Source organism: Vicia villosa, linkage group LG1 (assembly GCF_029867415.1).
Source record: "Vicia villosa cultivar HV-30 ecotype Madison, WI linkage group LG1, Vvil1.0, whole genome shotgun sequence".
Classification (NCBI taxonomy): domain Eukaryota; kingdom Viridiplantae; phylum Streptophyta; class Magnoliopsida; order Fabales; family Fabaceae; genus Vicia; species Vicia villosa.
Genome location: NC_081180.1, coordinates 42375466 through 42386690, shown reverse-complemented (window position 1 = coordinate 42386690; position 11225 = coordinate 42375466). Strand labels below are relative to the sequence as shown.

The following is an 11225-nucleotide window of genomic DNA, read 5'->3' as shown; positions in this document are numbered from 1 at the left end:
AAATTGTCTTAAGCAAAATTAACTGACACACAAGAGAGTTTTTAGCGAATTAACATGAACAAGAAGAATAAGATAAAGTGACAAGTACACAACGAATTTGTTTATCCAGTTCAACCAAGTCGGTCAACTCCAGGAGAGAGAGTAACGCTTTAATTCACTATACTTCAAAAGTTGTTACAAGAGATTACAAAAGAGTTGCAAGAAATTAGACTTCCAAGTTCTTAAGAACATCTTATATTTTCTACCCAAGTATTTCAATCTCTTCAACTCTCAATATAAGAATAACAAAAATTCAAAGTGTTTAAGTGTTTCATAACCTCTCCTTAGACACCTACAAAGGTCTTCCAATTCGTAGTCTTTAATCCTAATAAGTTTTCTCATTAAGATTTCAAAATCCCCCAATGCATAATAGACCTGAAAACACCTTTAATAGGTGCTAGGGGAACACATTACATTTCTCTGACACAAATTGTGTTTATGAAAAAAGCACAAACGAACTATATTCCCTTAGGATGCAATGCATTTTCGTGAATCCTCTGAAATTGGTTTTGAAGCTAAATTACCACATTCTCCATTTGAACTTTAAAACCAATGATAATGTCAACTTAACCAAAGTAATCAAGTCGAAGAAAGAATGATGGCTTGGAGTTAAACACATTGAATATTCAACATGGCATTGTTGAGCAAATGGAAATGAAGGATCCAAAATGACCAAGGAGTTGTTTGAGTCGAACTGTTAACCTACATGTATGACAACACAAAATCGTGAAACCTTAATGTTAATACAACTGTAACCGGTACGACAGACTCCTTGTGGTGGAGGGATTTAATGTAACTGGTCTGGTTAGGTCAGGTCAGACTTGAATTGAAAACTTTAATGAGATACAGACTTTTAAACAGGCTTTCAGGTAAGACCAAAAAAACTGAGCCTATGATAGACCATAGCCCAGACTCATACCTTTTAAATTTATCGTAAATCAGACTCAGACCTTCTAAAACCTAATCTAACTTAACTTATTTCCACCCCTAAGAGCCCTCCAATCTATTCACCTATTGCAATTTCACATACTTAAGGATGTAGGAGTATGAGACTAGGTGTGGAGATATGAAGTTGATTTTTTCTCTTCCGATTGTGTTCCCAATTCCATTTTTTTGAAAAAAGCTGCGCTGCCAAACACATACTCCGTCCATAGGCCAAACAAGGACTTGGACACCGTCCAAGGTCCAAGCACAATTTTCTTTAAACAAAAATAATCCTATAACGCAGTAAAAAGTAGAAACATAATTCAAATAAATTCTTCAATATCTCCCATTAAATAAAAAACATATAAAATAACAAATATAAAGGTTGAAAAAGTAGTTATACAAACATAAAATTTTAAAAAATTGACGTCAACAATGGATAACTGTTGAGCTGTTAAACTAAAGAAAATGATTTTATTTTATTAAAAGACTTAATCAAGCACAAGAGGGTAAAAAGTCTAAATAAAGGCACATGCATAGTCCATGATACAGATGGGTTAGAGAAGAATTGATACCAAAATTGGTCATCTATGAGAAATAAATCATTAATACAAAATCAACTTTCATAATTTTGTCAACTGATAAATAAAAATTGGAGCATTGATATGGTAAAGTCGTACCAAATAAAATATTATCATATGTTAAGGATTTGACTTCTTAACGAAATTAAAAAAATTAAACAACATGATTAATATTTATCAACATTTTTCGTTGCAATTCACATTCATATGTACTAGATTTTAATTGAAAGTTGTTAAATATAAATATTATTATACCTAGTTGCTTCTATATAGATTAGTCCATTCCTTCCTCTCTTTTGTATATTCAACAATCTACCCTTAGATTTAAGGTAGTTAGTTACATTTGTTTAGTACTAGCCCTTCTGTTGTGGTCCACCAACGTGGTGACCAAGAGTCAAGTTGTGTCCAAATAGGAAAACATGGTTAGTTCTTTTCTAAGTATGTTCAATTATGATATAAATTATCTCATTAAATCAACTCAGTTGATAATTATACAATAACATTATACACACGAGCGCACGCGGATATTTTTTTCTATCAAGTATTTTTAGTTTTGATAAAGAAAATTTCTTTAGCCACCTCCCTATGGGGGTCACCCCCAGCAAAAATCCCAAAATACCTCTGCTTCGGAAATGAACTTCCGAAGCGCTTTTTTTTTTAAAAAAATTTCCATAATTCGGAAGTTCAGCTCCGAAAACACCTCATGGGGGGTGTCTTCGGAGATGAACTTCCGAAAACACCTCATGGGTGAATTCGGAAGTTTATTTCCGAATTATGCAGAAACTGTGTTTTTTTTTTTATGTTATTTCTTAAATAGTCTCGCATTTTAATTAAACGCAAACGCCAAATAAAATAAGCAACAGATAAACAGAAAATACTAATACGATAAATAAAATCCAAATAATATATACAAGCCGAACCAAATAGTAATAGTGTGCGCAATATACAATCCGAAAACAAAAAATAAATAAACCCGACCACTACTGGGTGTGCCTAACCCTCTCACCCTGAGCCCTCCTATGCCGCTTGTACCCCACCGCACGGCCCGCATCAGTGACTATCGCCTCCATCACGGCGACTGCATCTGGACCGCCCTGAAGAACGACACCCCGATCCAAGGCGTCCCGCCCAAGCATCTCTATCCGCTGGCAGATCGGCAGGAGATCAATGGCGTGGTCATCCACGGCCTGCTGGTTCTCCAGGATCTCCTCATGTGCTGGCCTAGGAGCGCCGGGAACGTCGGGTCTCAGTAGAGGATGGGACACCCGGTAGAACCATGTGACGTACCCCTCCTCACCGTGCCAGTCCTGTGTGAACCAAGTGAGACGGTACTCCTGCGGTACCACATGATGCTGCCAGTCCTCCCATATGGCAGTGAGCTGCACTCGGGTCACTGTGTCGGGAGCTGCCTCAAAGGGTGACCTGGGTATCCGCTGCACGAATCCGAACTGACGCATGCACCGCTCAGGGAGATACCGGACCATGATGCCGGTCCCGCATGCCAACCAGCCTGAATATAGAGCAATGCCGTCAAAGGGGACAATCTGAGCGTAGTCGACGAACGGCCTCCAGGTGACGTCGTCGTGCATCGTGCGGTCCAAGTACAGACGGTATGGTCCCACCGCATCGTTCCCCCTCTGGAGAGCGTATCTGGCGGCCCTGGGCATGGCGCCCACGTACGCAGGATCGATGTGAAAGCCGTGGATGCGGGAGAAGTAGGAGATGATCCAGCTCTGAAACAGAAACACGATAATGTATTAAAAATAAATACGAAACATAAATAAATAAATAAATACGATAATGTATTAAAATAAAACGTACCGTAAGCAGTGTGCAGGATCCGACCAACTGCCTCGTCCTCCAGTTGGAGACCTCATTCAGCTTCTGGTAGAGATATGCCAGAGTAGCTGCCCCCCAGTTCCACTGGTGAACGGTATCCAGGTCCATGAAGTAGCGGAGGTAGGTCACGTCGACGTACCTGGCACTCTTATCCACAAAGCATGCAGCGCCTACCACATGCATGTACCAGCACCGGAGAGCGCAGCCGCGGTGATACTCTGTGAACAACTCGTTACCCACACCCTCAGCCTCGGCAGCCGCGTCCAGGTGGTGCTCAAAATAAGTGCTCAGTGTGGTGAACCGGACATGAGGCCCAGAAGTCGTGGCGCACTCATAGTGAGCAACCTCGTGCTCCATGCCCAAGTAGAGCATCATCCACTCAATGGCCTCCACCCTCTGGATCTTGGAGTGGGTCAACAGCGGCCCCCTAATCGGCAGGTGGAGAAGACACTACACGTCGTGCAAGGTGATCGTCATCTCCCCAACCGGCAAGTGGAAAGAAGACGTCTCCTTGTGCCAGCGCTCCACAAATGCCCCTGCATGCCGGTGCTGATCGTGGTGTACCCCGTCATGCAGAGCCCGCTGAGCCCTGAACCTCGCACATGGTCGTTAAACCACTCAGCTGCTGGTTTAAACAGACCGAAAATCTTGCGGGCGTGGTTGACCATTTTCAGTGGCTCTCTCTCCTGTTACAAAAAAAAACAAATAAGCGACATATATTAAATAAGCGGACATATATTAAATAAGCGACAAATAAACGGTTAGATTATAAAAAATGGTGACAAATAAACAGTTAAATTAAAAAAATACCTCTCCCTCCCAGATCCGCCGAGCGACGTGATCGTGGTAGTGAATCAGTACGGAAGTGTCAAAGGGCCCTCCCGGATAGCCATCCTCCTGCTCATCCTCCTCCCCGGCTGGAGGGTCAACATCCGGTACACCCTCCGGCTCGTGGTATGGCACTGGCACCTCCTCCTCCTCCTCCTCCTCCTCCTCTCGCTGGCGGGAAGAAGATACCCGAGCCAGCCGACTCCTAGATCCTGAAGCAGATGTACCCTCTCCCACGTCCACGGGAACTCGCACACGGCGTCCCCGGCCCTGCCCCCGTCCCTGGGTCGACGCCAGCTGCGCCGCCGCCCGCTCGCGTCTAGCCGACGCAGTCTGAGACTCTCTCCCCTGTCTGATGCGTGCTGGTTGGTTGCCTGACATGTTCCTGTAAACAATTGAAATCGATTAATATGCGAGACAAAAGAAGAAACAAAAATAATTGAAATTCTGATACAGTTCGGAAGTTCATTTCCGAAAACTGGGATGGAGGTGTTTTCGGAAATGAACTTCCGAAACACCCCTGCGATGGAGTTTTCTGCAACTCCCATGGCAGACCCCAAAACCAAAGATCAAACCTATGTCTACACATTCTAAACATCCTAAATATCAGTATAAACCTAACCTAATACATTTTTTGCTATTTGTAAACACCCTAATATACATTTTAATCATAGATCTTAAAATCAAAATGCTTACCGATTGAATGGATTTGAGGACTTTTGAATGTAATAGAGCAAGTAGTTGGAGCCTTTGAGGTAGCTTGGAACTGGTTTGCACAAAAATCTCTTGGGGTGTGAGTTTGGAAGAAGATTAGGGTAAATGATTAGGGGGAGGGGGTTGTTTTGCTTAATCTGCAAAACGCGCAGTATTTCGGAAATGAACTTCCGAAATGGTGTTTTCGGAAGTGCATTTCCGAAATAAGTCAAATTTTTTTAAAAAAAAGGCGCTTTCGGAGATGCATCTCCGAAAACACCTTTTTCTTGCATTTCGGAAGTTCATTTCCGAAGTCAGGGGTATTCTGGGTTTTTCACCAGAGGTGAGCTAGAAGGTTGGGAGGTGGCCAAAGAAATTCTCTTTGATAAAACTGTCATCTCATTCAAAAACTAAAAGCGTACTTTTGAATTGTTCGCATTTTCAAAAATTTAAAAAATTTTCAAAAATATGATAAAATTTCACGCAAGATGTTGACCAACAAATTATGACCTAAGATGCTAGACAATTTATCATGGGACTTTTTTTTTTTATAAAAAGTCTACAGATCAAAATTATATGTATATATTGCAAAATAAAATGAAACAAGTAGTAATAGTTAAGAGATTAATATAATTCAAGTAGTATTAGCATTACATAAGAGAGTAGTGGCGTGTGAATAACTTAAAATAAACATATACGCCAGAGAGTTGAAAATTTTAGAAAACTAATGTTTAATGTGTAATTGTACACAGTACACACACAAATTTATACTAGTCAATGCTTATTAGGGTATTGTATTACTACTAATAAATAAAATATTTAGAAATTACAGTACTAAACAAATTATCTTTCAATCTCTCTCTGAGGTTTTATATAGGAACAAAATGTTATAAGACGTCAACGGAGTTGATCCCTAGATTGTCGCTATGTATATTCTAATTAAACTATAAGGTAGAAAATTAAAAAGTTGACTATTTTTTTGTTAGAAAAAGTTATCTATATTTTCGTTTTACTTAAAAAAATTGACGTTATTTCATTTAAGTTAATAGAATATACAAAACAAATAACAATTCAAATTTAATAACATGTATTAAAGGGGGACTAATTTGAATTTCTTAACCGATAAAATGAACATAAGATATTACTATAATTTATGGATAGGCTTTTATTGAGATTTTCCCACACTTTGGATTAAAAACTAGAGATTTTTTTTGAATAGATAATTCTCAAAATCGCTTTAAATAAAATATTAAAAAAAAAATATTAACAAATTTAATGAACTAAAATCGATCTAATATTAAATCCGAATAAAGAGAAACACCCGAAATACCGGACGAAATCCACAAACAAAAAATTACAAGAAGCGAGAGGATGGATTGACATCTCTTTATAGTATTTTTACATTAATTTGACATTTTTAATTTCCTATCTCAAAAAACAATTAATCTTTTACAAAAAGTATAGGCTCCCATTCATAACAATATTGTGTCTTCTAAATTATAAATATATACGCAAAAGTCACTTAGTTGCAGTTGTACGTAGCCAGAGGGATTTAGTTATGTCTGGATTCTGATTTTTTTGTTAGTTTTCTTATGATTAACCTTTTTTATGTTGTTGATTTTTACCTCGCTCGCTTTGTTGTATTTGTGTGTTGATGTTATCTCTGACTTTTGCCTGTTAGTGTCTTTTTCGTTTATTAATATATTATATTTGCATTTAAAAAAAGTCACTTAGTTGAAAAAAATGAAAGAAAAACAATTGAAATGAGTGATTATGAGCTAAAAATTGATACTAAACCACTCCTCACATGTGAATGAAGTAGAAAAAGAAAAAAAGTTGAGGTGGCAGCTAGGTTACCACAGGGAAGAAAAAAAATAGAGTAGACTATATAACCTAATATATCCGTTTAGAGGAGCCAAGTATACAACAAGTGGACATATTTTGTGTATTTGCTAAGTTCGTGGCAAACAAACGTTCAAATATATTACATATTACATATATCTGTCATTTGCCAACCTCTTTTTCAATATATCTTGGGTGATGCAATTATGATACTAAACTGACGACTTGTATATATATATCATCTGTCTGTTTCCAACTTGAGTTTATTTGATATTTCAATGACTAACATTATATTATACTCTCTTAGGTCTTTTCCATTGACCATCTCTTTATTAACTATAAATACAATAATACAATATTAATCAACACACAGAACACTTAACGTATATTCTCACGTTTATGACTAGACATCTGAAACTTCACTCGAGTGATCTGATAGCGAAAATCTTTTTTTTATAGAGTGGTCTCATTCCTTCCGTACCCAAGTTGGATAGTAATAATGAACGGTTGGATATTTTCACCCAAGTTGGAAGGGGAGACGAAGAAAATATATACAAAGAATCACAGGAAAAGGGAGGCTCCGGTCACCTGTGGTGGCAAAAAGTTTGACCTTAAAACAAAACCCTTGTTTGTTGTTTGTCCCATGTGACTTATCATACGAAACTTCAAAGATGGTACCACCAATCACAAATTTGCATTAATTTATATTTTAACTAGTCAAACCTTTTCAAGAGTCAAATACTTCATGCAGGTCCTCATTCTCTACTTTTTCTATATATTACCATAGAAAAGTGGTTCCAGCTGAAAACTTTTACAAAACAGATCAAGAAGAAGAAACAAAAGACTTCAACTTTTCATAATTATGGAGAGTGATTCTGGAAGATCTGGTGATGGAGATGGTGGAGTTCTCAAAGAAGAGAAGAGAAGTGATGATGAGACTCATCATCATCAAAAGGAGGAGACTATTGTTGAGGTGATGATTAATTTTATCATAAGCTTTTATAAGTGCAATTTTTAGGTTTTGAATCTCAAAACACATATAAGTATATGTTTTTCTTTCTCTATATGATTCTATATAAGTTTGTTCTGATTTATGTTTATTAGATTTTGTAGTCAAAAGGGAAAATAAATCAATTTCATTTTTGTTTAATTATATCATGCTGGAACTATATATCTATATATTTATAAGTATTTCTTAAACAAAAAAATTGGTTTATATCCTTAGATTTTCTGTATTTTTATGAAAATTTATATAATTACATGAAAGTTTGCTTAATTTTATCCTTAATTTATTTTCCAAAATCAAGTTGCTAATAAGTGGCTATCAATTAATTTTGTGTCTTCAATACTCTTCAGTGAATTCTAGGCACATAACCTTTCGTGCATGCAAGGCAAATAAACCTTCACAAGAAATCCAAATAGTAGTTATAACATAGAGATTATAGGATTTAATCAATTATTTTGACTTATGTATCACTGAATATCAGTCACAAATTGTTTATCCTAATTTTCTTTCCTAAATAATTGTTTTTACATGACATAAACATATGTATAATTTATCTAATAATGTCTTATTGTTCATGTCTTTATAATTTGCAAAAATCTAATGAAGATATTATCATTTTTTGGTATACAAAAGGGTTAATTATTTTAATTAATCTACAGTTTTGATGAGAGTTGACCCATGCATGTGCTAGAAACAAAACAAATTATATCTAAACTTGATACTTCTCCCAGCACATGCAAGTTTAATTGAATTTAACCGATTAGGAAAATTTGCATTTGTTCATGAATATATAATTAATTATCTTATATTTTCCTAAACTTTACAGGAACCACCCATTGCTAGTACTGAAAAATCAATTGAGACTAGACCAATCACATCCTCTCCCAAAAATACTAAGGTTAATTAAATTAGTGCATAGTAATAAAATCAAATTAAATTAGAAACTAATTATGACAATTAGTACTAATGTCAAGTGTTGCAATACTGTATATAGGTTGATGATCAGCTTGAGACAACAAAGGCTCAAATGTGTGAAGTGAGAGAAGAAAATCAACGGTTAAAAACGCGTCTCAGCAAAATAATGACCGAATATCGAGCACTAGAAATGCAATTTCACAGCATGGTTAATAAGCAAGAAACAAAAAAGAACAATGTTGATCACAATGATAATAACCATGATGAAATAATGGCGGAATCAGATCTTGTTTCCCTTAGCCTTGGAAGAGCTCCTAGTAACAACATTCCGAAAAATGAAGAGAAAATGAACAAAGTCTCTAAGCTAGCATTGAACAATGATGATGAAGAATTTAAACAAGAGTTGACTCTTGGATTGGATTGTAAATTCGAAACATCGAAATCAGGTAGCACAACTGAAGGATTGCCAAATCAAAATCCAAGTCCAGTGAATAGTTGTGAAGTGGTTCCAACGAAGGATGAAGAAACCGGGGTAACTTGGCCGCCAAGTAAGACACCGATCAATAATAAGACGGTGAGAGATGCAGCTGAGGATGAAGTTTCTCAGCAAACTCCAGCAAAGAAAGCTAGAGTTTGTGTTAGAGCAAGATGTGACACACCAACGGTAAATATTTTGGATACTCTTCTGCTCGTAGATGTTAGATTAGACGAGAAATTTTACATGTAAATTTAAAACATTATTTGATACATATTTTTACCGTAACTTTCAATTTAGGTTCACATTTTTATTTGTCAAAACAGATGAATGATGGATGCCAATGGAGGAAATATGGACAAAAGATTGCAAAAGGAAATCCTTGCCCTAGGGCTTACTACCGTTGCACAGTTGCACCATCATGTCCAGTTAGAAAACAGGTATATAAATACATTCATTCATTTATGTTGCAAATTTACACAAGATATATACTCTAAACTATTCATTTAGCACTCAAAATTTTTAAGCAGATTTTTAATCATATCTGATGATCGATATTGACATTTTATTGGACGTCTGTGTAAAACTTGTTTAGACTAAATATTCTTATAGTAACTAAATTTTTCTATGAATATCAGGTGCAAAGATGTGTTGATGACATGTCTATTTTAATCACAACCTATGAAGGAACACACAACCACACTCTTCCACTTTCAGCCACAGCAATGGCATCCACAACTTCCGCCGCCGCATCCATGCTACTATCAGGCTCATCAACTTCCCACCCCGGTTCAATCCCCTCAACACAAACCAACAACAATCTCCATGGCCTAAACTTCTACCTACCCGACGGTTCAAAGTCGAATCAACTATACCTATCCAACCCTGCACTATCATCTCAACATTCCCATCCAACTATCACTCTTGACCTCACCACAAACCCATCATCAAACCCTTCATCCTCATCACCCTTTGTTAGATTCAACTCAAACTACAACAACAACAACCAGTTACCAAGATACTCTTCTTCCACAAGCCTCAGCTTTAGTTCTCCTGAATCCAACACAATGCATTGGAATAGCTTCCTCAATTATGCTACCACTCAGAATCAACAACCATATCATAACAACAGAAACCCTAATATTAATAATCTCAACACTCTAAACTTTGGTAGACAACAAAACACAATGGAAAGTATATACCAAACCTACATGCAAAAAAACAATGGTTTACCTTCAGATAGTACTATAACTGCAGCAACAAAAGCCATCACAGCAGATCCAACTTTTCAATCAGCTTTAGCTGCAGCACTTACAACACTTATTGGAAACAACACTCGAACTCAACAAGGTAATCATCAAAATCAAAGTGTAGGAGAAAATTTGAGTCAGAAAATGAAATGGGCTGAGATGTTTCCGGTGTCTTCAAGTTCATTGCCTTCATCAAGTTCTAAAGTAATTGGTTGTGCTTCGAGTTTCTTGAACAAAACCGCGCCAGTGAACTCACAGACAGGAAGCTTGATGTCACTGTCGCCTTCTTTGCCATTTGCTACAGCCAAAAGTGCTTCTGCATCTCCTCCTGGGAATACTAGTGATAACTCCAATTAGTTTGGTGATTATTTATTTTAATATTGTAGCTACTTAGAAAATTCTACATTTTTTTTAATATTGGGTTGTTGTAATTAAGGAACTGAATTTAAGTTGTATCTTTTTCGTATCTTATTTTTTTGAAATAATATATTCTATTTTATTTGTGTTATTGTTATATCATCTGCAGCAGTGGCTGTGGCTGGGAGCAACATGCTGCAAAATTGTTTCTCTTTAATCTATCTAATTTTCTTGATATCATCTTCATGCATTTTAGTTTTAGTTTTAGTTGCATTGCATTTGTGTTTGTTTATCCTTCGTTCTTGGTGGAGCTCTGACTTTTTTCAATGAGATTGTGAATGTATGTGGCGAGGCTTGCGGGTGGTAGTGATGGCTTCACGGAGTAAAGCTTTGGGGTATGTATGTTCCTGTGAAGGAGGAAGGATGGTTTTCCTTCTTCTTCTTCTCGAATTTTTCGGCTTTTACGACTGAATGGA

The 11225-nt window shown here is 36.7% G+C and overlaps 1 protein-coding gene across 2 annotated transcripts; it reads left to right on the top strand.

Moving 5' to 3' along the window:
* Nucleotides 1-7405: 7405 nt before the first annotated feature.
* Nucleotides 7406-10917, top strand: LOC131604971 (WRKY transcription factor 72A-like). Of its 2 annotated transcripts, XM_058877381.1 has the most exons (5): nucleotides 7408-7719; nucleotides 8579-8650; nucleotides 8747-9331; nucleotides 9469-9582; nucleotides 9781-10914. In XM_058877381.1, the coding sequence occupies exons 1-5, from the start codon at nucleotides 7609-7611 to the stop codon at nucleotides 10747-10749; spliced, it is 1851 nt and encodes a 616-aa protein (XP_058733364.1). In that variant the 5' UTR covers nucleotides 7408-7608; the 3' UTR covers nucleotides 10750-10914. The 2 variants fall into 2 exon arrangements, with proteins under 2 accessions (XP_058733371.1, XP_058733364.1); XM_058877388.1 differs by lacking the exon at nucleotides 8579-8650 and having other exon boundaries at nucleotides 7406-7719; nucleotides 9781-10917.
* Nucleotides 10918-11225: the final 308 nt, after the last annotated feature.

Excerpts from the sequence above, each read along its gene's own strand:
- LOC131604971 (XM_058877381.1), top strand. The coding sequence starts at position 7,609 with ATGGAGAGTGATTCTGGAAGATCTGGTGATGGAGATGGTGGAGTTCTC. Across the intron at positions 7,720-8,578 it reads AGGAGGAGACTATTGTTGAG|GAACCACCCATTGCTAGTAC; the intron begins GTGATGATTAAT and ends TAAACTTTACAG. Across the intron at positions 9,583-9,780 it reads CATGTCCAGTTAGAAAACAG|GTGCAAAGATGTGTTGATGA; the intron begins GTATATAAATAC and ends TATGAATATCAG.